At 40.0% G+C, this 25,649-nt stretch overlaps 5 protein-coding genes across 5 annotated transcripts; 3 read left to right on the top strand and 2 right to left on the bottom strand.

The window, feature by feature from the left end:
- The first annotated feature begins 4,945 nt into the window (after positions 1-4,945).
- On the top strand, positions 4,946-5,532 carry LOC122012508 (dehydrin Xero 1-like). Its single transcript, XM_042569074.1, has 2 exons — positions 4,946-5,165; positions 5,247-5,532. The coding sequence occupies exons 1-2, from the start codon at positions 4,986-4,988 to the stop codon at positions 5,442-5,444; spliced, it is 378 nt and encodes a 125-aa protein (XP_042425008.1). The 5' UTR covers positions 4,946-4,985; the 3' UTR covers positions 5,445-5,532.
- Positions 5,533-6,817: 1,285 nt separating this feature from the next.
- LOC122012502 (protein trichome birefringence-like 19) lies at positions 6,818-8,410 on the top strand. The gene is made up of 2 exons (XM_042569070.1): positions 6,818-7,418; positions 7,495-8,410. The coding sequence occupies exons 1-2, from the start codon at positions 6,828-6,830 to the stop codon at positions 8,317-8,319; spliced, it is 1,416 nt and encodes a 471-aa protein (XP_042425004.1). The 5' UTR covers positions 6,818-6,827; the 3' UTR covers positions 8,320-8,410.
- Positions 8,411-9,180: 770 nt separating this feature from the next.
- On the top strand, positions 9,181-14,708 carry LOC122012503 (ethylene-responsive transcription factor 3-like). Its single transcript, XM_042569071.1, has 2 exons — positions 9,181-10,160; positions 14,314-14,708. Exon 1 carries the CDS (start codon positions 9,488-9,490, stop codon positions 10,142-10,144), a length of 657 nt encoding a protein of 218 aa, XP_042425005.1. The 5' UTR covers positions 9,181-9,487; the 3' UTR covers positions 10,145-10,160; positions 14,314-14,708.
- A 150-nt stretch (positions 14,709-14,858) lies between these two features.
- Positions 14,859-15,656, bottom strand: LOC122012504 (molybdopterin synthase catalytic subunit-like). Its single transcript, XM_042569072.1, has one exon. The coding sequence runs from the start codon at positions 15,570-15,572 to the stop codon at positions 15,051-15,053; it is 522 nt and encodes a 173-aa protein (XP_042425006.1). The 5' UTR covers positions 15,573-15,656; the 3' UTR covers positions 14,859-15,050.
- Positions 15,657-22,894: 7,238 nt separating this feature from the next.
- On the bottom strand, positions 22,895-25,635 carry LOC122012501 (60S ribosomal protein L23-like). The gene is made up of 4 exons (XM_042569069.1): positions 25,491-25,635; positions 25,129-25,413; positions 23,411-23,452; positions 22,895-23,187 (listed from the first exon to the last, which is right to left on the bottom strand). Exons 1-4 carry the CDS (start codon positions 25,621-25,623, stop codon positions 23,105-23,107), a joined length of 543 nt encoding a protein of 180 aa, XP_042425003.1. The 5' UTR covers positions 25,624-25,635; the 3' UTR covers positions 22,895-23,104.
- Between the last annotated feature and the right edge of the window lie 14 nt (positions 25,636-25,649).

The raw sequence follows: 25,649 nt of genomic DNA, 5'->3' as shown, positions 1-25,649 counted from the left end.
TAATACCAATAACTCAGCGGCTTGATGGTCAGAACACAACACACAAAGCACAATACCAGTCATGGAGGTCATGGGTCGACCGACAGTGGATGTGGCATCGGAGGGCGGCGGCGGCGAGACGGGCAAGCGGCCGCTGGGGGAGGCAGCGAAGAGGGGAAGCAGAGGAGGGAAGCAAGGGCTCACCAACAACGATGGAGGAGGTGTGCGACCGGCAGTGGCGATATGTGCGACCAGCGATGTCGCTGGTCTATCCCTAGTGGTGGATCAGAATCCTTGGCGCAGGTGAAGTATTGTTGCTCGCCTTCGTCCTTGCCTACTGTCAGTCTGCGGATAAGAAGAGCCAACCAAGCAATGGATTACAGAGGCTGGCGCCAAGTGAGAATAGGGAGAAGAAACTCCACCATTGCAGACTTGTGTTCACGAACAGGAAAGGGGAGGAAACCATGTCCCTTCTTGCTTCTGCTCACCAATGGGGAAGAAGCGGCAACTTTGCTACTCGGCAGCTGGGCCTAGGAGGCAAGACATAAAGGGATCGGTAGCTGGAGATCGCAGAGAAGAGTGGAAACCTCAGATAAGCGGATCGAAGAAGACGACGAGGACGGAAATGTGATGTCGGGAAGAGGACTCGCGAGAACGACAGGGATCTGGCCGTGGCCTCCCTTCCTTGGCGGCGACCTCCTCTTCTTAGCGGCGGAAACCATCATCCAAGCTCCTCCTCCCCTCCTCCCCTGCTGGCAGCAGAGAAGCCCCATACGAAGAAGAACCCTCTTGCTCCCTGTGCTCAGGGGCAACGGCGAGAGTCCTGCACGAAGGCCCCCTACCCTACTGGCGGCGGAGAAGCCCCATACGAAGAAGAACCCTCCTGCTCCCTGTGCTCAGCGGCGACGGTGAGAGTCCTACACGAAGCCCCCCTCCCCTGCTGGCGGCGGAGAAGCCCCATACGAAGAAGAACCCTCCTGCTCCCTGTGCTCAGCGGCGGCGGCCAGAGTCCTGCACGAAGCCCCCCTCCCCTGATGGCGGCGGAGAAGCCCATACGAAGAAGAACCCTCCTGCTCCCTGTGCTCAGCGGCGGCGGCCAGAGTCCTGCACGAAGCCCCCCTCCCCTTGTTAAGGTGAACAGTGCTCATCTTAACACCAAACCCTCCCAAGAGGAAATGACAAAAATGCCCCTCCTTATCTCATCACCGTATCACAAGCCTTCCATTCAAGTCTAGTCGAAGGAGGAGTGAGTCTGACTGACTAGACCAAGCCCAAAGTAGAATCGTTACCGAACGCGAAATCGGAACACTAGGCTCGTCTTGTCTCGTCGAACGAGTAGTTGTGATAATACCGAGCAAGTGACTCAAGTAGTATCAAGCGAGCGATGAGAAATAGTGCGTTCCAGGCAACAAAGATATTGCTGACCAGGTTGAAAAACGGGCGATCGAGACGAGCGCGTGACCGAGAAGATGCCGATCAGGCAACCGAAAAATGTGAACCGAGTAATCGAGAGAGCGTTGCGCGGGAGATTGTAGTGATGCCAAACTAACTGCGAGAAATAATGCCAAGTCGGCAACTGGAACGATGCCGAGCGAGCAGCAGACCACCAAGCAAGCGACGAGTAAAATAATAGTCGACCGAGTGACACGCGGGATGCCGAGCAGGCCGAGCGACCAGGCGAGTAATCGAGAAAATGTCGGCCAGTCGATCGTAAGATGCTGACCAGGCAATTGGAAGGATGTCTGGATAGATGCGGGGTGGCTGATGTCGACCGCACAACCGCAAAGATGTCGACCTGACGAACGAGCGGGCGATGTCGAATGAGTGACCGAGAAAATGTCAGCCCGGTGACCGTAAAATGCCGACTTGACGACCACCAGGATGTCGAGTGAAATAAACATGTGGATAAGTGGACGATCGGGCAAAGGATCAGGCGACTTCTTAGTGGAGTATAACCTCTCACAAAGTTCTTTTCCTCTTACAAGATGAAGACTTAGATTAGGAGGAAGAGAATGACTTGGAAGCTTTGGACAATTGCTAAGGTGTTATTTAACAAGCATGAGTAACCTCCTTCAGGCCCCAAAGCTTCCTATAAATAAGAGCAGAGAGTTGATCATCATATCAACTCATCTCGGCACCAGTCGACTGGAAAAATCATCAGTCGACTGGTGCTACCTTTGGAGGTAGCCAACGGCTACTTCGTAGCACCAACGGTCATTTACCAGTCGACTGCTAGTTTTAGCAGTCGACTGGTTGCTGCCGACTGAGCGAACAGATTGATTCTGTTCGCTGCCAGTCGACTACTAAAACTTGCAGTAGACTGTTAAAATATGCAGGTGACTGGTGCAGTTGACTGTTAAAAGTTACAACAGACTGGACTGCACCTTGTTACACACTCACACTCATCCTTTCCGGAGTCGCTCTTGAAGTCCTCTTCCTCGACCTTCGTCCCTCAGATGCACCTGAGCCCGCGACTCCTCTCTGTGCCAACCTTCACGTTGCCTTAAAGTCCTCTTCCCTCAGCTCCACTCCGTTGCTCCTCATCTGGCGGTCCCTCGGATGTCTTCCACACCATCCTTCACCGACTTAAGGATCTGAGCCCTAGGGTGATCTTCTCAAGCTTAGCTGCACCAAGCTTCTCATGTGTGTTTCACCAAGTCCTGCAATACCCAAACACACATATCAAACACATATGAAAGCCTAACTTAAACTCTTTGACACACACATCAAAACCATGATCATACCAATTAAGCATAGGTCGATTGCACCAACAGACTTCCCTTCTGCCTAGCTTCACTCACTAGGACTTCCCATCTGCCTGGCTTCACTCACCAGGACTATCCATCTGCCTGGTTTCACTCACCAGGACTTTCACCTAGCTTGACTCACTAGGATTTTCATACTGCCTAGCTTCACTCACTAGGTCTTTCACCTGACTTCACTCACAAGGATTTTCCAACTGCCTGGCTTCACTCACCAGGACTTTCCATCTTACTGGTCAACCTTGACCAGAGGAGAATTGTACCAACAATCTCCCCAAATAAATGATTGCACCTGCAATCTCCATGTATTATCAGTCTCCATGTATTGTCAAACATCGAAACCCAAACATCAAGACTCAAGCTTGAGCCTTCTCAAGCTTAGTCAACTAGGTCAACCTTGACCTAGGGAATATTGCACCAATAGACACAACCTCACTATATTTCCTCGAGGAGTTTACCTTAACTCACGTGCTAAACATCTATTCCTTCAAACTTGTTTGGACTTTCTTTGCTTATTGTCTGATTGCCTGATCCATTAAGATTTTTCCTGTAATACTAAATTAGTACAACAATAAGAATAGTAATGCAAAATAGTATTGGTAAAACTATACTTAGGTTTATCAAAATCCGTTAGTCCGATTAACTTTTCTTGCTTGGAGTTTACTCTTCTAAAACTTCTTATTATTTAAAGTTTTACACTGTCTAACTTCACTCACTAAGACTTTTACCATTTAGCTTATTCATTAGAGTTTAGTTTTACTTATTAGGACTTTCATCATTTAGCTTCGGTTATTAGAGCCTAGCTTCACTTATAAGAACTTTCACTTTCCTTGGAGTTCACTTCTCCAAGACTTCTCATCACTTTGCTAGTCATCCAAGCAACTTTAACCTGACTAGACTCCAATAAACATATTGCTAAATAAATATCAAAATTCTAGAAGTCAATTGCACCAACACTAATCGATTAGCCCAATTGATTAACCCATGTTGAATCGATTAACCTAATTGATTCAACAACCTTCTATTTATTTGTGAAAAACCTCTCCAATCGATTATCTTAATTGATTGATGTGCAGAATCGATTAGCCAATAATTCCTAGCACTTTATATGCTCTCATGAAGAACACTCCAATCGATTGTCTTAATCGATTCGGATCCTTATTGTGCTTTCGCGAAGAGATTCCCAGTCGATTACTTACCTTAATCAATTGCCCCACCCTAACTCTCTTGATCCAAGTGTAGGGTTCCCTTGCCCAACATCCAGTCAATTTTAAGCTGTTAGGACTTCTTATTACCTTAGTTTGTATCTGGTCGACCTTGACTGATCTGCCAGGACTTCCTCACCAAGTGTCTTTTTGACTTATTTGGACTTTCTCATAGCCTCGTTAGGATTTCATATCATAAAGCATCGGATCAATCTTTCACCCGCTTGAACTTTTCCATTACCTAGCACCACTAGAACTTTCATTGTTTAATTCCCAACTAGGTTTCACTGTTTAGCCCCATTAGGACTTTTGTTGCTTAATTCCTAACTAGGTCTTTATTGCCTAATCTCGTTAGGACTTCCAATGCCTAATTCCCAATTAGATCTTTACTGCTAACTCCGCGAAGATTTTCATTATTTAATTCTTAATTATGTCTTTACTGTCTAATCTCACTTGGATTTTCTATTTCCTAACCTTCGTTTAAAATTTCTATTATCTAACCTCCCGTTAAAATTTTCATTCTCTAATTTCTAGTTCAAATTTTATATTACCTAATTTTGAATTAAGACTTAGTTATCTGATTCTCTTTTAATTTACTTAAATTGCTCTCTTACATATTGTCCAATATCATAACAAACTTACGCTAACTCAAATTTAATTAAACTCATCTATCTTACTGAGAATAATTACACCAACATTAACTTCGTTAGAACTTCTAATAAAAGATAATTTAATTATAATTTTTATTACGTTAAATAATAAAAAATGAGCGATAACTTTTTTTTTTCCCGATATCAACCGAGTTTAATACGATTTCCTGCCTGCATATTCACCATCCACCCGCCGCATGTGTCGCCCATGCAGCTCGACGACGTCGCACCACCTCCACAACACACGTGTGCCAGCGGGCAACCTTCCACGTAGCGAGAACGGCGATGAGTCACCGGACATCACCGATCTATTTATATCCTTAATTATCATCTCCGCAAAAGCAACTTTCGCCGGAATAACGACGAAGGGAAGGTCGATCATATCAGCAATGGAATACAAGAGGGAGGAGCACAGTGACATGATTCCGCAGACGGACGCATACGGCAACCCCATCCGCACCCCCGTCAGCCAAGGCTACGGCGGCGTCAGCGCCGGCGAGGAGAAGCACCACCAGAGCGCCGGAATCACGGGAATCCTCCATCGCTCCGGCAGTTCAAGCTCCAGCTCAGTAAGTACATTTTAGATAATTAATTCTGAAGATTAATGTGTAGGAGCTTTTGACATGGATTTACGAACAATACGCATGCAGTCCGAGGATGATGGGATGGGCGGGAGGCGGAAGAAGAAGAAGGCACTAAAGGAGAAGATCAAAGAGAAGTTACCGGGTGCTCACAAGAGTGAAGAACAGAAGGCGAGGCAGGACGGAGAGTACGAGCACGAGCACGAGAAGAAGGGATTCATGGAGAAGATCAAGGAGAAGTTGCCTGGCACCCATAAAGACTACTAGATTTTGCAACCTTGTGCTTGAAAAGCTCTCATGTTAGCTAGTTACCTGGCAGTGTAAGGGGGCAAGCTAGTTTTTAAACTAATAAATGTTGTCTAAAAATAAATCAAATGTTTTTAATAAAATGCTCTGTTTTACCTATTTTTAATAATAATATTTTTTAAAAATATTTTGGTAATATTAAATGTTCATCCTAATTGATTTCAACGTGGTTACGTGGTCAGATTTGAAGAAAAAATTTATAAAATTATGGCGTACTATCTCAATCACATTCTACCCGGGAGCGTTGACACTATATATGCATATACAAAGTGAGTAGTGCACATGCTAAAAGGGTAATACAGAGCAATTAAGTAAAACTCAGATTAGCATGAGATAATTATATAGAATAATATGATAGAATATATTTAAATTTTAATTTTTTATCAAATTATCTCTAATATCTTCTAACACACGAATTATATTGCTTATAGTTATGAACTATGAGTTGTTAGAATTAGTCTAATCCATGCAGCAACTAACAGCACGAGGCATTATTGTTCCGTTCAGAGCTCATTGTCACCAGCTCTCTTATCAATTTTTTGTTTTATCTCCTTGTAATATAATTAAATATATCCCATAAAATTGACGGTGGTGATGGATTGATGCTAGCTGGTGCACCAAACACAGGTGATATGAACCGCTTACCTGTCTAATATAACTGATTGACACAAAGTATTATATCACTGCGAACTGTCGGCAGCAGCTGCATAATCCTCATGCATTGTTTTTTCAACAGACAGTGTTATTTAAGAATTATAAAGCACCTGGTTTGAATTACTTTTTTTTTATTGACTAATTTAATTTTATTATTAAAAAAACTTCAATTCAATTTTCAAACAAAGCGTGAATAGAGAAGTTCCATGATTAAATTGCATGCGTTATGCAAGATTCTTCAGAAATTGTTTCATTATATAGGTAGTTAGCTCAATAATTAGAAGAAGGCTTGCAATTAGCATAACCTAATGAGATTAATATTATTGTTTATTTACAAGTTGTAGCTTTTAGCTAGTATTTGTGCTTAGGGATTGAATAAATGAATAAAAAAAAGAATTGCCACCACGGACGTGGAATTTTGGATGATTTAATTACTGCATGCAGAACTTTCCAACTTCAAGGTAGTAGAGTTGAAATCTTTACATGGATATATATTGTTTTAAATTTCCTTTGTATATACTTCAAGGAGAGTAAAGTCTACTTCTTGCGTAGTTTTTCCTCTTTGAGATTGTGGAATGAAACGAGTAGGTGCTTTGGCAACTTCATGACTTTAACCTTCCACCAGCAGCATCTTTATTTCATATTTAATTCTTCTTGCAAATAATTTGCAAGCTGAGGGAGGGTCAATATATGTGTTCAAATGTAGTGCACAAGTTTGTTGCACCTAATTGTGTTCTTGTACACCACACCATGAATTCAAAGCCTCCTACCTCAGAGCTCCAAACTGCAGGAAGCAAAATTGCAAGCCTTCAGAACACCCCAAGGATTGTCCTGCTCCTTACCTTCTCCTTGGTACTCCTCACCATCATTCCTCTGTACCTCTTCCCGTTGCTCGCCACTTCGCTCGCATCCACTTCGTCGGATTTATCCTCTCCCCCATCGGCTTCGTCTTCGTCCTCCCGTTCGAGTGCTATTAGACTGGTGGGGAAGAGATATCCGTCGTCGAGATGCGATATCTTTCGAGGGGAATGGGTGCCCAACCCCAGCGCGCCCTACTACACCAACGAGAGCTGCTGGGCAATCCATAACCACCAGAACTGCATGAAGTTTGGAAGACCGGACAACGAGTTTATGAAGTGGAAGTGGAAGCCCAACGACTGCGACCTCCCCGTCTTCAACCCCGGCCAGTTCCTGGAGCTCGTCCGCGGCAAGTCCCTGGCCTTCGTCGGCGACTCTGTCGGCAGAAACCAAATGCAATCCCTCATCTGCTTCCTTCTCAGGGTAATTAAATGTATTTCCTTACCGGATTAAATAGAAATTATGTAAAAAAAATGATGCTAAATTCGGTAAGATACAGGTAACTTACTCTGTGGATGCGTCGCCGACGAAGGACGATAGGTTCAAGCGCTACCATTTCCCTACGCACAACTTCACCATCGCCAGCTTCTGGTCGCCGTTCCTGGTGCGGTCAGAAGAGGCGAACGCAAACGGGCCAACGCGGACAGGGCTCTTCAATCTCTACCTAGACGAACCGGACACTAACTGGACGACGCAGTTGAGCGGGTTCGACTACGTGATCATCTCAGCCGGACACTGGTTCCTCCGGCCGAGCATGTTCTACGAGAGCCGCAACTTCGTCGGCTGCCACTATTGCCTCGACCCCAACGTCACCGACCTCACCATGCACTACAGCTACCGGCGAGCCTTCCGGCTGGCCTTCCGGGTCCTCAACGACCTCGCCGAAGCCGGAAATTTCAGGGGCCTCGTATTCCTGCGCACCTTCGCGCCGTCGCACTTCGAGAACGGGGAGTGGAACAAGGGCGGCAACTGCGTGCGCCAGCGACCGTTCCGGAGCAACGAGACGAGGCTGGACGGCTACAGCCTGGAGATGTACATGACGCAGCTGGAGGAGTACGCGGAGGCCACGAGGGCGGGGCGGGCGCAGTTCCGGCTGCTGGACACCACCGACGCGACGCTGCTGAGGCCGGACGGCCACCCAAGCCGGTACGGCCACCGGGCGGAGGAGAACGTGACGCTGTACAACGACTGCGTCCACTGGTGCCTGCCAGGGCCCATCGACACGTGGAATGATTTCTTGCTTCAGATGCTGAAGAATGAGGGCGGACGGGGAGCCGCCGCAGGAAGGAGGTCGTGGGGCCTCAGGAAGTCCACAATCAAATAGATTAAGTTAAGATTCTTCCTTCTTTCTTTATTTTAATTCTGCATAATGTTAATTTGATTGGTAAATATAAGAGGCTCTGCTCTTTCATTTATCTACTTTTCCAAGCTGTAATTTTTTTTTAAAAAAAAAAACGAGAAGGATTCAATTCAACTATCCGATAGGACATCGCAAACGCAATCGATGACAACCAAAAAGTTTATTTTTGAATAACCACAAATAGAAATAGACTCATCGAGATCAAGTGATCCAAACCCTCAGATCAGAAAACGCCAGCAGAAGCCACAACGGCTCGCCCAAAGCGTCACGAAAGCTATGAACTCAAGAAAACAAATTAAGGCAAGAACCCTACCTCTACAGCTGTATTCAGTGTGACGTTGACCCACGACTCGATCGCCGAACGTCGCTGGCCAGAATATATCGACGCCCAACATCCAGAGCTGTCGTCGCTCGTTCAACTCTCGCAGACGGTGCAGATGGCTGAACAATCACCGTCGTGATCCTCTTCTACCACACTCGCCCGTCGCCCGTCGCCCGTCGCCCGTCGCCCGTCGCCCGTCGCCGGGATTGCCTGTTGTGCGAAGAGCACCGACTTCCACCGGATCCATTGCTCGACGCCGGATTCACCGCAAAAACCCCAACGGAGAATGGAGATAGTAACTCGTTGTTGATGTCCCCAAAGCCCAGCCCAAGAGCCCAACATTTCGCCTTCTTATCGCCACATGAAAGATCGGCCTTACTGTATGTCAATAATTAAGCATTTTTTGTTAGATCAACAAACTGCACAATTTATAATGAGGGTAGGTTGGTCATTTCCTATAGGAAGGTGATTGGGAATAAAAGAAATCATCCTGAAAGAAAAAAGGCTGGGGAAGGGGAGGGGGAGGAGGAGGGAAGGGGAAGGGGAAGGGGAAGGAAAAGGGAAAGGAAAGGAAGGCCAGGGTAGAGACGGAGATGTAGACGGAGACGTGACCTTACGGGGCATACAAACAATTCGTCTTCCTTATTTGGGGGCGATCGATAGCAACCGATGAAGCAACCAGCCAATTTATCTCCCCAATTTTGAACAATTCGACATGGCGAAATCAGCACTCCTCTTCCTTTGATCCCATCTCTCGCTCCCTCTTCCCCCTTCTTTTGTTCCTTTTCATTCCGTCGATCTGTTGGCCAGATGAAGAAAGGCCGAGTTCCGGTGGAGCCGGCGGCGGCAGTAGCGGAGACGCGGTTCCGCGGCGTGCGCAAGCGGCCGTGGGGGCGGTTCGCCGCCGAGATCAGGGACCCCTGGAAGAAGGTCAGGGTGTGGCTCGGCACCTTCGACTCGGCCGAGGCTGCCGCCCTGGCCTACGACTCCGCCGCTCGCGCGTTCCGTGGTTCCAAGGCCAAGACCAACTTTCCCCTCGCCGCCGCCGCCGCCGCCGCCGCCGCCGCCGCCGCGTCTCCCACCCGTACTCCTGCATTCCGCTGCCCTCCCTCCGCCCGGTTTCCCTTCTGCGACGACCACCATGACCTCCCGCCGTCCTCTCTGCAACGGCCGACGTCGAGCAGCCACAGCAGCACCGTGGAGTACTTCGGCGGGCCACGTCTTCCTGCGCCTGCGTTCGCGACGCTGAGCCACCGATGTGTGTCGCAGCTAGAGAAGCAGGCCAAACCACTTCCCCAGAGAATTCCAGACAACGACGAAAACTGCCACAGTGACTGCGGGTCGTCGGCCTCCGTCGTTGACGACGAGCGTGACATCGCTTCCACATACCGGCAGACACTTCCGTTTGATCTTAACCTTCTCCCTTCCCCCGATGACGACATCCAAGCCACGATTCTCTGCTTTTGACATCCTGATTACACGAGTCCGTTTGTTTCCTTATCTCTTTAGCACTATCGATCGTTGCATGCGCTTTCTTACATGCTCGCCATTTTATATATTTATGGCAGTGATTTCATTTGATCAAAATGCATATTAGCGGTATCTAATTAAACTGTTCTATCTGATCTTCTTTGATTTATGTTGAACTAGAAAACTTTGACTGTTGAGTTGGATCTACCATATATAAACAATATAGTAGTGAAATCTCTCTTACGAACTGAATTCCACCCACAAAGAAGAAATGACTGAAGAACAATCAAGTTTATAGTTATTCATTCAATCTTCTTTTAGATTATTTAATCTGAAGAGTTAGCTACATGAAGGTAGAGGAAAAAACTAGGTCAGTATGATGAGGTGCACCGAGAATATTCGTAATTTTTTTGGCAATTTTTGCCAAGGACTGCTGCCTGAGGATTCACTTGGCTTTCTATATTTTAGTTTAGTTGTTCAGGACCTTAGGTGAGTGTGATTATTAGTTCAGCCTCTTGATGAATCTTGCTTAGTTGCTTTTATTGTTCCTCAAATACTTGTCTGATGTCCATATTTTTTAAGTTAGAATCGCTTCTTCCAATTGTATGGTTTGAATAATTTGTTTCTATATCTTCTCTTGTGTGTATTGATCCTTCACCAAGTTTGTGGTATTACACAACCTTGTTACATGTTTTTTGCTATGATGGCTTGCAGTTTTGGCAATTTTATTGTAGAAACCACATAGTTTTGGCATAAGCTCATAGGTCACTGACTAAATTGGCATGTGTGCAAATCAGAAATTTGTATCTTTTTATATTTAGTATAATTATTTGTTACTCAAAATTAGATCTTATCTGTTATATCCCTATCAACCGTCACTTTGGATGATGAATAATATAATTCAAAAGTCTTATCGCTGATTGTTCTATCTATTGCTTATGATATTAGCATTAAGGGGGAGGGGGGCAAAACATTAAGGAGGCTTAATATGTTTTAAAAATTTAACAAAAGTTTTATATTAAATTATATACAACAATAATCAAGCCTTATCCCACTAGGTGGGCTCGGGTATATCGATCCTTCTACGCCATTGGACTATATCCCCTACTGTATTATCATCTATATTTAGATAAATTTTATTTTATTGTTGCTAACCAATTTTTCTTTTGACCTAACTCTTCCTCGTTTGATGTACGTATTTGTCATAGTTTCACATCGCCTAACTAGGATATTTATTTGTCGTCTAAGTATATATTCATACCATCTTAAATGTGTCTCTCAAAATTTTTTTCTCAATAGATGCAATTTCAACTTTCTGTCTAATGCTATCATTTCTTATTCTGTCCATCCTCGTATGTCCACACATCAACCTTAACATCTTCATCTTTGCAACTTTCATCTTCTACTCATGTACTTGAGTCATAGCCTAACATTCAACGCCATATAACATAGTAGGTTTAACCGTCATTTTATAGAACTTCACTTTAAGTTTTAGAGATATTTTACGATCACATAAGACACCTGACGCTAACCTCCATTTTTAATCATCTTGCTTCTATTCTATGTAAGACATCTCTCTCAATCCCTCCATCATTTTGTAAAAATAATCCTAAATACTTAAAACTCTAGTTTCAGACAACTCGTCATCTCCTATCTTAACAATTATCTCATTACGTCTAATTTTGCTAAATTTAAATTTCATATATTATGTTTTTATTCTGCTAAACATAAAGCCTTTTACTTCTAATGTTTTCCGTTAAGATTCTAGTTTAGGATTTACTCTTTCACATGTCTCATCTTTCAAAATAATATTATATGTAAATACTATGCACCACGATAATTTTGTATTAAGTTATCTTGCTTAGTTGCTTTTATTGTTCCTCAAATACTTGTCCGATGCCCATATTTTTTAAGTTAGAATCGCTTCTTCCAATTGTATGGTTTGAATAATTTGTTTCTATATCTTCTCTTGTGTGTATTGATCCTTCACCAAGTTTGTGGTTTTAAAACTTTGTTAAATTTTTTCTGCTATGATGGCTTGCTGTTTTGGCAATTTTATTGTAGAAACCACATAGATTTGGGATAAGCTCATAGGTCACTAACTAAATTGACATGTGTGCAATAATCAGAAATTTGTATCTTTTTATATTTAGTATAATTATTTGTTACTCAAAATTATATCTTATCTGTTATATCCCTATAAACTGTCACTTTGGATGATGAATGGCATAATTCAAAAGTCTTATCTCTGATTGTTCTATCTATTGCGTCTTATATTCGCAAAAGTTTTAGTATCATTAGAGGCTGTGGCGCATGGAGGATAAAGTAGAGGGGACCAAGTTACACTTATTTTTAAAGGAGGGACAAAACATATGTTTAAAAAATTTAACAAATATTTTGTATTAAATTACATACAATAATAACAATAACTAAGTCTTATCCTATTAGGTAGGGTCAATCATATAGATCCTTTTATATCATTGGACTCTATCCCCTACTATATCATTATCTATATTTAAATATATTTTATTTTATTGTTGATAACTAAATTTTTTTTACCTTTCTCTTCCCCGTTTGCTGAGTGCATTTCTCATAGTTTCAAATTGCCTAACTAGTACATTTATTGGTCGTCTAAGTACTATCTTAAATGTGTCTTTCCAATTTTTCCCTATGCAACTTTGACTTTCTCTCTAATGTTTTCATATTTTTTCTATACATCTTCGTATGTCCACACATCCACCTTAACATCCTCATTTTTATAACTTTCATCTTCTGCTTATATACTTAAGTTATAATCCAATATTCAACAACATATAACAAGCAAGTCTAACCATTGTTTTTCTAGAACTTCTCTTTAAGTTTTAGAGGTACTTTACGATCACATTAAACACTCGACGCTAACCTCTATTTCAACCATCCTACTTGTATTCTATGTAAGACAATTATCTCAATTCCTCCATCATTTTACAAAAATAATCCTAAATACTTAAAGCTAATTGATCCACTTCTGTTTTGCCAATTGTCTAATATTACTAAATTTAAATTTCATATATTCTATCTTTACTCTTTATTTCTAACATTTTTCGTCGAGATTCTAGTTTAGTATTTATTCTTTTACGTGTTGTATCTACCAAAATAATATCATATCATGAAACAGTATAATTTTATATTAAATTATATGAAATCAAAAAAATATGTTTCAAGTTCTCTTAAATTGCCCATAAGATTCTAATTTATTTCTTGAGCATCGTTTCATCATCTGAAATTCATTTATTGATTATGCTCCGATTTATAGGATATACATATTTTTCTTTTTTCTGATTAAGCCCAAATGTACACATAAATAGTTTGGTATCTACTACAGATTCATGGATCCTTTAGTTAATAATGTCTTTAGTCAAATAAATTGCATATAATTATTTGTTGCTGTGACAATTATATCCAAATTTTCCTTCCATGTGCCCATCACATATTTTCCTCTGATCTCTTCCATAGGGTTCCATTTGTTAAGTATGAAAAAGATAAAGTGTCATATTTTTCTTTGTTCAATTGATCTCATCTATTCGGCATGTGGTCGATAGAAGTCTACTATCATTTGGATGCACGCTATTACATTTCCATCACTCAAGGCTAAGGATTAGTAACTGAGATAGTCCTCACATGAGTAGGAATCATGTTCACTATGGCCTTTTTCTTCATCATTTTTTTTACGTATAGGAATTTCCTGAATAAATTGCATTTAATTCTTTTGTGAGACAGTCTATTTTTTTATTTTTACTTATTTTCATTTGTAACATGGTATATGCCTTGCAAACCTTATGTTTCATACAATTTTTCTCATGCTGATGTTATATATCCTAGATAGTTAAAATTCTCACTATTCATTTTATTTGTACTATTCAATGGAAGGAAAAGATTCCTGTCAGCCCTAATTAGTTGGGCTAGCACTGAATGGTCCATGTACTTTCTGTTCTTTTTTAGGTCCATTTTTTTTTTCATGTTATAGGTCTGACAATTCTAATGTAGCTTTGAGTAAATTTCTTACGAGGGAGCGAGGTGTAAACTTCTTCGACTGATACTTTTGTGTTTTCTTTGGCTGTTAATACTCTGCCAGTTTTCATAATCTCACTACTGTTAGATTCATTTCTGTAATTTTTTTTTTCCAGCTTCTAAAGATATCCCAATCTTCTCGCCCATGGCCTGGAAGTTCAGTTCTGCTAAGGCATTCAGATACTTTAATCGACACAACAAAACAATGAACAGGAAGTTTAGAAAGTATGGACAAGGAAGGTGAGAATGCCAACGGTAACAAGTCGACAGCACGAGAAGAGGAGAATCAACCTTCTTTTTATGGTTTGACCATAAGCTGGAAATGCTAAATGTGAGAGGTTATAGTCAAAACCATCAATCAAATCGTCCTGCTGCTTGGTTGGTACCTGTTCCTTGTCAATGCCTTGTTGGCTTCTTATTAGTGATGCAAGTTTACCATTTGGGTAGGGCATTGTTGACTTCTCATTAGCTTGTGGACAGAGTATGAAGGTCAATGTTTGGTTTTGGTTAATGCCTATCCAATTATCTAGTCAACAAAAACCTAGTTTAGATTACCTTAGCAATTTACTTGGATGATGTTTTTGTGCTAGGAGTATTTTATTTCGATTCTTAGAGAATGTCTTTGGTAATAATTTAGCAATTGAGCCGCAAATCTAGTCCATTGACCTAAATATCGAACTTAAATTCATTTTTTTTTTAAAATCTTGCAATCAATAACCGCTTAAAAATAGTTAAACAAAGGAGTCTAATCTCCACGATAATTTAAAATTACGGTGGAGTTTATTTTGATTCTTCGTTGTCGATACAAATTCTAGCAATCGTCCACTACGCATCAGACGGTCGTTGCTTCATCTTATTCTTCGCCGTTGGAGGTCTCCTTAAGTTCGTGGGCTGGGTCCATCTCGTGATGGGCCGCCCTCCTCTCGAGGAATTCCTTGTTCTCCTTCCACACCTCCCCGTTCTCGTACACTTCCTTCTTCCAGATCGGCACCGACGCCTTCACCTCGTCGATCAAATAGCGGCACGCCTCCATCGCCTCCGCCCGGTGCACAGCCGACGCTGCCACGAACACGCTGGCCTCCCCCACCCCCACCGTCCCCAGGCGGTGCGCCACCGCGAGACGGAGGAGCGGCCAGGAACCCCGCGCCTCTGCGCAGATAGCGGCGAGGCGACGCGCCGCCATCGGCACGTAGGCCTCGTACCGAAGCTCCTCCACGAGCTTGCCCTCGAAGGTGTCGCGGGTCGTGCCTTCGAAGGTGGCGATCGCGCCCGCCGCGGGGTCGCGGACGAAGTCGACGTACCTGGCGATGTCGATCGGGCCGGAGGAGGCGTCGAGTATATCGACCAGATCCATTTCCGCTGCCGCCGAAGCCATGATATTGAGGCGATTTTGCCCTACTTTTGGGGGGATATAATAACCCCAGTGAACATCGACCGGAGCAGGATTGGTATAATTACACTGACAGGGACAATTGTATGTTGGTCAGTTGTCAGTTGTCAATTGTCAATTGTCAATTGTCAATTGTCAGTTGTTCCCATCTTTCATTACCAGAAACTGAAGGCTCTTCACAGCCAAGGAAAAAAAAAACACATTCTACCGAATTAAATTATTTTTTCCCAATCATATTTCAATTTATTTTTTTATCACATCAAATTCGACAATTTATCAAATCACGCACCTAGATATCTTAATTAACTAAAAGACGTATGTTCACGCACCTAAATATCTTAATTAACCAAAAGGCTTATGCTATTTTGGTATTTACCAAAGGACGTATTTTTTTAAGTGCACTTCCCGTTTTATTATTCTGACCAATCAAATTTTTTTTTTTTCGTTTTTCTTTTCTCCCTCTTCTCTTTCCTATCTTCTCTTTCATCAACGACATTTAAAATTTAGTTAATTTTTTGATAACATTTTAATACATTTAGATAAGCTAAAATAAACTATGAATAGCAAATTTGAACTCCTTGCAACATCAGGAATCTACAGGAACTGAAATGAGTGTAATCTAAGGTCTCTAGGTTCATCAGTGAGTTTCGGTCAAAACTCACTGATGAACCTAGAAAACTCCGATTGCACCCATTTCAGTTTCTATGGATTCCTGGTGTTGCAAGGAGTTCAAATTTGCTATTCATTATTTATTTTGACTTTTAGAAGGTGTTAAAATATAAAAAGAAAGAATTAGCAAAAAAAATTCATATCAAGCCTAACGTGGAGCCTTTTTGCTGATTCTTTTTTCTTGTATTTTAACACCTTCTAAAAGTCAAAATAAACAATGGATAGCAAATTTGAACTCCTTGCAACATAGTGCAATCTGAGGTCTCTAGGTCCATAAGTGGGTTTCGGTCAAAACCCACTGATAGACCTAGAGAGCTCCGATTGCACCCATTTCAGTTTCTATGGATTCCTAGTGTTGCAAGGAATTCAAATTTGCTATCCATTATTTATTTTTGACTTTTAGAAGGTATTAAAATATAAGAAGAAAGAATCAGCAAAAAGGCTCCACGTTAGGCCTGATATGAATCATATCAGGCCCAATGTGGGCCTGATATGAATTATTTTTGCTGATTCTTTCTTTTTGTATTTTAACATCTTCTAAAAGTCAAAATAAATAATGGATAGCAAATTTGAACTCCTTGCAACACCAGGAATCCATAGAAACTGAAATGGGTGCAATCGGAGCTCTCTAGGTCCATCAGTGGGTTTTGATCGAAACCCACTGATGGACTTAGAGACCTCAGATTACACCCATTTCAGTTCCTGTAAATTCCTGATGTTGTAAGGAGTTCAAATTTGCTATCCATTGTTTATTTTGACTTTTAGAAGGTGTTAAAATATAAGAAGAAAGAATCAGCAAAAAGGCTCAATGTTAGGCCTGATATGAGTCATATCAGGCCCACGTTGGGCCTGATATGATTCCATATCAGGCCCAATATGGATCTCACTTTATTAAGAATTCTCAATTGTTTTAGGAACTCTTCATTTCCAATGTAGCATTTTATTTTGACTTAAATCTCAGTTCATGATGTATGTCTTTGTTGGGGGTTTGAAAAATTATGAGGAAAAACCTTAACTGCTAAATACCTCTTCAAATATGTTGGATTGGATTTTGAAAAGTAATGATTTTTGCAATTCCTCTACCTTTTGCGTGGTATCTTTTTCCCATTTAAATAATTGACACACTTTTCTTTCAGCCTTCAGAATTTGGAGTGATGTCTCTTTGTCCTTTTCCCTTATTTCTCGTAAGTGATCTCATTTTCTGGATTAATTTTCTTTTACAAAGAAAGAAGAAATAAGTGATGTTAGAATGTATACTAAAAGCCTAGCTTTTGGTATAAAACATTTATCTAGAAATAAGAATCACATTGGTCAAATGTCTACATTTGTGATAAATGTAGTTGTTCAATTAATTTATATTGTAGATAACATGGTGTGTGGTGTCACACACAGAAGATTATGTTATCAGTACCTTATAAATTATAAACAGTAGCTCACGACCAAGATGAAAAGGAATAAACCATTGGAAGGTCGTAGTGTAATTAGGTATTAGTTTATCTTAACTATATAATTACACTAGTACACTTAGAGTGTATTGAGTAGGACCATTTGAGGTCGTTCCTTTTATACTGACTTTATAAAGGAACAAAGACCTCAGTTATTATGGAAGTGTGTGCTCTTAATCCTAATATAATGACAAGCACATATATTTGATATTTATTTCTTTAATTTATCAATGGGTAAGATTTAGTTTGATAAATCAATAAGCCCGATAAGTTGGGAATGATATCACTTATAGTGTGTGTTGTTGATTATAGAAGGAAACTGTGTCCTAGTAATCTAGGTTGAGAATGTTCCCAAGAGGAGCTCATAAGGATTGTCATGTTAAACCCTGCAGGTGGACTTAGTCCGACATGACAATGAAGTTGAGTGGTACTACTCTTGGAGCTGGATATTAATTAAGTGAGTTGTCAGTAACTTACTTAATTAGTGGACATTTGTTATCTTAAACACAGGGAGACTAACACACTCATAATAAGAAGGAGCCCAAAATGTAATTTGGGATTGATGCGGTAGATCAATAATAGTTCTCTAGTGGAATGAATTATTATTGATAAAATTAAGTTGTGTGTTCGGGGCGAGCACGGGATGCTTAATTTTATCGGGAGACCAAAACCAATTCCTCCTCTCGGTCCCTATCGTAGCCTCTAGTGTATAGAGATTTATACCCACCGCATACCTACCTTCTTACCCATCCAATGGGGCCGGCCAAGCTAGCTTGGAACCCAAGCTAGGGTCGGCCAAGACCAAGTGGATGAGCCATGTAGGTGGCCGGCCAAAGCTTGGGTCCCAAGCTTAGGTGGCTGGCCACTAGAATATTAAAAAGGATTTTTATTAAAATTATTTCTTATGTGGATATCATGATTTTAAAAGAGAGTTTAAAAATTAAAAATTTCCTTTTATAGCTTTCTACAAAAGATTAAGAGAAGAGATTAATCTCTTTCCTTATTTGTAGTTTAAAAGGATGGTTTTAATTTTTGGTAAAAACTTTCCTTATTTGTAAATCATCTACATGTTTAAAAGAGAGTTTAAAATTTGAAATCTTTCCTTATTTATTGATTAAAGGAGGATTTTAAATTTTAAGAAAACTTTCCTTTTTAACCATGTTCATGATTTTAAAAAAAGTTTAAAAATTAATAATTCTCTTTTATTAGTTTCTACAAAAGATTAAGAAAAGACTTGATATCTTTCCTTATTTGTAGATTAAAAGAGATTTTAATTTTTAGAGATAACTTTCTTTTTATCCACATGTTTAAAAGAAAGATTTTAATTTATTAAATTTCCTTTTTATAAACCAATCATAAAGGGATTAAATTATTGGAGAAATTTTTATAAATTTCCGGAAACAAATTAGGAAGTTTTAATTCTTGTTTTAATTAAAACTTTCCTTGATTTGGGGCTTGAGGTGGCCAGCCATTGTATTTGAAAAAGAAAATTATTTTTAATTAAATAATTTTTCTTTTCAATGGAAAAAGAATTAAGGAAATTTTTATTGAATTTTCCTTATTTGCCAAGACCAAGGATTATAAAAGAGGGGGTAGAGGAGGCTTCAAGGTGAACGACTCTATTCTATTTTTCTTCCTCTTTTCCTTGGTGGTGTGGCCGGCCCTTCCTTCTTCTCTTCTTCTTCTCTTTGTGGCCGAACCTCTTCATGCTTATGGAGTTTTAATTGGTGGCCGAATCTAGCTTGAGGAAGAAGGAGAGAAATCCTACATCCCTTGGAGCTTGGTTGGTGGAAAAGATCTTCATCTTTTGGAAGCTTTGTGCTTGGCCGAAATTTGAAGAAAGAAGAAGGTGCTTTGGTGGTTTCTCATCTTGGAAGATCGTTGCCCACACAACGTCCGAGGTTAGAAGAGGAATACGGTAGAAGATCAAGAGGTTTTTCTAAAAAGTATAACTAGTATTTTTTCTTTCCGCATCATACTAGTTGTTTTTGGAAATAATACTGAATACAAGAGGCATACAATTCTAGAGTTTCGAATTTGTTTTCGATATAGTGTTCTTTTGTTTTTCTTTTCTTTGTGATTTGATTGTTCTTTTCGGTTAACCTAAAGTTATTTTAGGAAATTAAATATTAGCTTTCCATAAAAGGTTTTGTCTAGTTGGTGGTGGTTGCTCCCATATCCAAGAAGGTCATATGCCTCGCCACGTCAGTACTGGGAACTAATTATGGAAATTAATATTTAATGGAATTAATAACTTAATGTGACTTGGGTCGAACGTGTTAAGTTCCGCAGGAGATCCAAGTCAAAACCTAAAAGAACAAATAGATTAAGTTTTGGATCAAACGTGTTAAGTTTAGCAGGCGATCCAAAATTTAATTTAAAAGAACACATGGTAGCTAGGAAAAGGTTCAGACCTTTGTACAAAATTTTTGTACAGTGGAACCTCTAGGTTTTCCGAGTAGCAACTAACAAGTGAGTCATGACTTATTTGCAGTTACATGCTAATAGAAGAATTAGGTCTATCTGGTATTGTGTCAATTCTATTTATTGGAATTATACGTATCTTCTCTTTTTTCAATAACTATACTATGACTATTTGTTCTAAGTGTTTGCATATGTATTTCTTATAGGTAATGAAACATTATACATTCTCTAATTTATCAGAGAACTCTCAACGTTTTGCTACTGCCTTTTTCCACTTGATTTCATCACTAGCTGAAACATTTATGTAGGAGGATATGCATTGATGCCCTTATCTATTTTTCTACTTAGAGCACTCATAAACACATCCATTATGAAATGAAGAGTTCCTAAAACAGTTGAGCATTCCTAATAGAGTGAGATTCACGTTGGGCCTGATATGATTCATATCAGACCCAACGTGGGCCTGATATGAATTTTTTTTTGCTGATTCTTTCTTCTTGTATTTTAACACCTTCTAAAAGTCAAAATAAATAATGGATAGCAAATTTGAACTCCTTGCAACACCAGGAATCCATAGAAACTGAAATGGGTGCAATCGGAGCTCTCTAGGTCCACCTCAGATTACACTCATTTCAGTTCCTGTAGATTCCTGATGTTGCAAGGAGTTCAAATTTACTATTCATAGTTTATTTTAGCTTATCTAAATGTATTAAAATGTTATCAAAAAATTAACTAAATTTTAAATGTCGTTGATGAAAGAGGAGATAGGAAAGAGAAGAGGGAGAAAAGAAAAATGACAAAAAAAAAATTTGATTGGTCAGAAGGACAAAAAGGGAAGTGCACTTGAAAAAGTACGTCCTTTGGTAAATACTAAAGTAGTATATGCTTTTTGGTCAATTAAGATATCTAGGTGCGATTTGATAAATTGTCAAATCAAATTTACATCGTAAATGCTTATATTACATTTCCTGTTACGTTTCCTACAAAGCAAGCATACTCTGAATTTTTTCCTACATTCACTATTATGTAATTTTTCTCAACATTTTCTAATTATTAAAATTTGATTAAATAATTTAACGGTTTCAAAGTTCCCATCCATGCAAACGCGCATCTTCCACTCGCAACTCGCCAGCGACGCGGGCTCTCTAGCAAACGCGGAGGTCCAACTCAGGAGTACCCGCCACGCAGCCCGATTTCAAGATCCGATAAATACGGGTATACCACTCTGCCCGCTAACTATCGTCGCACCACTCCGAGGCCACAAAAACTCTGCTCCTTCCCTAAAAATCCAAATGGGATTCGACCATCACTTCTCCGCTTCCTCGCCTCCGTCCCTCATGAACCAGCTCCGTTCCTCGATCTACTTGTCGTGCTGCTTCGCCGGCGGCGGTGGCACGGGAGGAGACGGAGAGGACGAGCAGCCCGCCGTGATGATTCGTGCATCTGCCACCTGGATTCAGCGAAAGGCGCGGGATCTGCTCAAGTTCGGAGGGAAATGCCGGATCCTAGCGTCTCGGATCAGGCGGCGCCACCACTCCCGCCGCAAGTTCGGTTATGATCCCCTCAGCTACGCCCTCAACTTCGACGAGGGGCGAGACGGCGACGACGAGGCCTCTGGAGGCGAGTTGCTGCATCACGCCTTCTTGTCCCGCCTCCCTCCTTCACCTTTTCACCCTGCGTCCGCTGGAGTCGTTGATGCCTGAAGAATCTGGTGACTCTTTCCGAGTCTTTCTTCTCCGATTCTTTGATTTGAAATTGTACATAAGGTCATAACAGTTGAAAATTAGGTTTTTTTTTTTTTTTTTTTTGCGACACGCGAATTAATTTGCAGATTTCATTTGATTTTAGAGATTTGTTCCTTTAAGGTGCGTGACCAGTAAATCCTTCTCTCTCTGATTTTTTTTTTGTTTTTTTTGCGACACGCGAATTAATTTGCAGATTTTAAGGTGCGTGACCAGTGATCCTTCTCTCTCGGATTTTTTTATTTTTTTTTTGGCGACACGCGAATTAATTTGCAGATTTCATTTGATTTTGGAGATTTGTTCCTTTAAGCTGCGTGACCAGTAAATCCTTCTCCCTCTGATTTTTTTTTTGTTTTTTTGCGACACGCGAATTAATTTGCAGATTTTAAGGTGCGTGACCAGTAAATCCTTCTCTCTCGGATTTTTTTTTTTTTTTTTTTTTTTTGCGACACGCGAATTAATTTGCAGATTTCATTTGATTTTGGAGATTTGTTCCTTTAAGGTGCGTGACCAGTAAATCCTTCTCTCTCAGAATATTTGTCTGTCTTCTTTCTTAATTTATTTTTTATACTTTTTATTCATCTTATCTAAAAGGTAATATAGATCTTGCGTCAATCAGTCAAAAAGATGTCTTATTTAAAATATTTTAAAAAACACTTTATTATATTTTTATTTTAAGTTGATAAACTATGCCAAAATAAAAATAAACAGAATGTCTTTTAATATAAATATATTTAAAAAAAGATGTCATTTTAATGGTAATAAAAAAATGAGAGATGTTCCCAAAAAAGTAACAACTTTTAATACATACCAAAATATTATTAGAAAAAATTAAATATATTACTTTTTATTATTTCTAAGGAAGTGCGTGTTACAGGATTAATGAAGAAAATAAATGTAAATAAAAAACATTAGATACAAATTAATAATAATGATATATCTTTATTGTTGGTCGTTTACTATTCATAGTTCATAAAGTATTATTGTTACCTGTGCATTTGGTCACTTTCATTTTAAACCAAAGATATAAATAAAATCAGAGGAATAACATTTGTTTATACTTGAAAAGAGTTCACCAAGAACGCGAGCATCAAACAGAGAGATAATAGAAAAACGCTCGCAATGTGAGCGAACTAAACAACTAGGCAATCAAGTTTTAAACAAACAACTTTGGACCTCAATAGTTCTTGAAGCAAATGAAACATAATGCAAAAACTCCGACACCAGTAATATGACATTACACAATAGCATTTGCCGCACTAGCAATTCTTGGCCACAGGTCCGCACATTCTTTTCCAATGGGTCCGGTAATTGCAGATCCTGTGAAAACCATGAAGATCAGCAAGAGTTTTTAAGGCTTTTTTGCTGAGATTTATTTACTCAGGTGTATAACTAATCCACTCAAGTAAACTAATCATTCAGCCCAAGCAATAACAGCAAGAAATGCAACTCTGGTGTGACCATAGTCTACGTAATATCATAGATGACTAAGACTTGATGAAAAAGGAAAATAAAGTTTTTTCCTACTCCATGTCTTGGTTACCTTTCATTTCACCCTTCGGATTGACAATCACTCCTGCATTATCTGCATAATTCGAGTGATAAAGAAATTAGACTCGTATACAAACATAAACAGATGTAAGAAAACATATGAAGAGAACTTCTAGCTGTTGCTTAGCAACAAGTGATGAGAGCAATCATGAAGGGTAAGAATTCTATATCAAACTTATGGAAAATTGGAAATGATTATTCCATCTAATGGAATACTTTTATGGAACCTGGTACATGTAATATATTTATAACATATGTTGAAATTTGACACCAGGAACACAAAAAACCCAGACATGTAGGTCAAGTTTGTAGAAAGTGACATAGCCACTTATAGTGAGGCTAATGCAAAAAAGACATACCAACTACTGAACGTTTATAATAGTCATCCAAAGGTCAAACTGCAGCTTACTGGCTACTATATTCTTGAAGTGAAAAAAAAACAAAGCAAAAAACTCTATAGAAGAAATGAGTAATCAAGGACTTTGGACAATATTTGCACACATAATAAGAAAAGGATTCTTTATTACGAAGACAAAATTCAACTACACTAATTAATTAGTTACCAGTAGTGATACAAGAAATATTTTACAAAAAGTTAACTGATGATAATAACTATACATAGAGCTCAATGGAGACATGAAATCCATGTACCCAACTCCAAACAGTTGGAACAAGCACACTCCTAGAAATTTTTGTCAAAGAGGACAAACAATCCTCATTCCCATCTTTTATCATCATAAGAAACTCAATAAACTATTGAAATAGAGCACAAAAGATAATAAACATTTTTGTATTGTGGCAGGCACAACTTTGTCTGTAAAGATAATATGAAAGGCATTTTTAGAACACAAAAATAAGACTTTCAGAAAATTTATCTTCCATCAAATTTAGTAACACTCGCAAGGAAATACAAGGAATTTTAAGAGCACAAAAATAAGGCTTTCAGACATTGTTTTCCAAGAAAATTATTGACACTTGCTAGATAGGGTGGCATTCTAAGGGCTGGATATGGTGACGTTAGGTATTTACCATCCAAAGATTTTCATGTTCTCAGCAGTGTATTTCAGTCACTGACTAGTGACTAGTTAGTAGAGAATGAGGATGATGTTCATGAAAAATATAATATCAAGAAAACTGATCCTAAAAACCTCTTTGCAAGTTAAGATGAAAATCATTCTTACATGAAAATAGACAACAAATTAGCCTTCAAGCAGCAAGCAACTATATGAAAGCCAACAAACCTTGAAAAAATAAAAGCGCCTTGAAAGATAAGTAATCAGACTACCATGAGCGATGTGTATGTCAACTATAGCTATAAAAGGGAACTTTTTCTTAACATTGGAAACCCTAGACTGAAATCTATTAAGGGCCCACTTATTTCCAATTCAAAGCAATCAGTTATAATACAAATCAATCTTCTAAGCTTCCTTTGAGCAGTGATATGTGTTACCTAAGCAAGTCTTAAGAGATCAACTTGAACAGAATCAGGCTGTAATTCCCTACATGCAAAGCTACATGAACTGGGTCAGGCAGCAATCCACTTCTATGAAAGCTAACTCTAATCGATGTCATCATCACACATCAGTTGCATTTACATAATTATCAAAGAAGTTGAATGATAAACCTGCTATGATATACAAAGCGGAGATTCACAATCATGGGGGAACACGAGAGAGAGAGAAAAACAATTTGGTAATGGGCAGATACAACCTTCAAAGTACATGTAAACACCGTCCTTTCGGCGCCAAGGCTTTCTCTGACGGACAATGACGGCGGGCATGACCTTCTTCCGGAGGTCAGGCTTCCCCTTCTTGACGGTGGCCATGACCATGTCCCCGACGCAAGCGGAGGGCAGGCGGTTGAGCCGGCCCTTGATCCCCTTGACGGAGATGATGTAAAGGTTCTTAGCCCCGGTGTTGTCGGCACAGTTTACCGTCGCTGCCACCGGAAGACCCAGAGACATCCGGAACTTGTTCCCTGCCGTTCCTCCACGTCCTGTAAACTCCAATGCAGCAGATCTAAATCAAACACAAACCCCAGCACGACGGAGAAAAAAAAAGGGAACGAATTACCTCGCTTCGACATCTTGGAGGTGCAGAGCTGACAACGCCGCTCTCGGAAGAAAGCAAGAAGCTCTAGGGTTTTGGTTTGTGGGAAATTAAGCGGCACCCCTTGGGTGTAAGAAAATGGCGATTGGGTTTGCATTAAAAATGTAGCCCAATCATTAGACC

Source organism: Zingiber officinale, chromosome 8A (assembly GCF_018446385.1).
Source record: "Zingiber officinale cultivar Zhangliang chromosome 8A, Zo_v1.1, whole genome shotgun sequence".
Classification (NCBI taxonomy): domain Eukaryota; kingdom Viridiplantae; phylum Streptophyta; class Magnoliopsida; order Zingiberales; family Zingiberaceae; genus Zingiber; species Zingiber officinale.
This window is presented reverse-complemented; position numbering and strand designations above follow the sequence as displayed.

Excerpts from the sequence above, each read along its gene's own strand:
- LOC122012503 (XM_042569071.1), top strand. The coding sequence starts at position 9,488 with ATGAAGAAAGGCCGAGTTCCGGTGGAGCCGGCGGCGGCAGTAGCGGAG.
- LOC122012508 (XM_042569074.1), top strand. The coding sequence starts at position 4,986 with ATGGAATACAAGAGGGAGGAGCACAGTGACATGATTCCGCAGACGGAC. Across the intron at positions 5,166-5,246 it reads GCAGTTCAAGCTCCAGCTCA|TCCGAGGATGATGGGATGGG; the intron begins GTAAGTACATTT and ends ATACGCATGCAG.
- LOC122012502 (XM_042569070.1), top strand. The coding sequence starts at position 6,828 with ATGTGTTCAAATGTAGTGCACAAGTTTGTTGCACCTAATTGTGTTCTT. Across the intron at positions 7,419-7,494 it reads TCATCTGCTTCCTTCTCAGG|GTAACTTACTCTGTGGATGC; the intron begins GTAATTAAATGT and ends GGTAAGATACAG.
- LOC122012501 (XM_042569069.1), bottom strand. The coding sequence starts at position 25,623 with ATGCAAACCCAATCGCCATTTTCTTACACCCAAGGGGTGCCGCTTAAT. Across the intron at positions 25,414-25,490 it reads CTCCAAGATGTCGAAGCGAG|GACGTGGAGGAACGGCAGGG; the intron begins GTAATTCGTTCC and ends TGGAGTTTACAG. Across the intron at positions 23,453-25,128 it reads TGTTTACATGTACTTTGAAG|ATAATGCAGGAGTGATTGTC; the intron begins GTTGTATCTGCC and ends CGAATTATGCAG.
- LOC122012504 (XM_042569072.1), bottom strand. The coding sequence starts at position 15,572 with ATGGCTTCGGCGGCAGCGGAAATGGATCTGGTCGATATACTCGACGCC.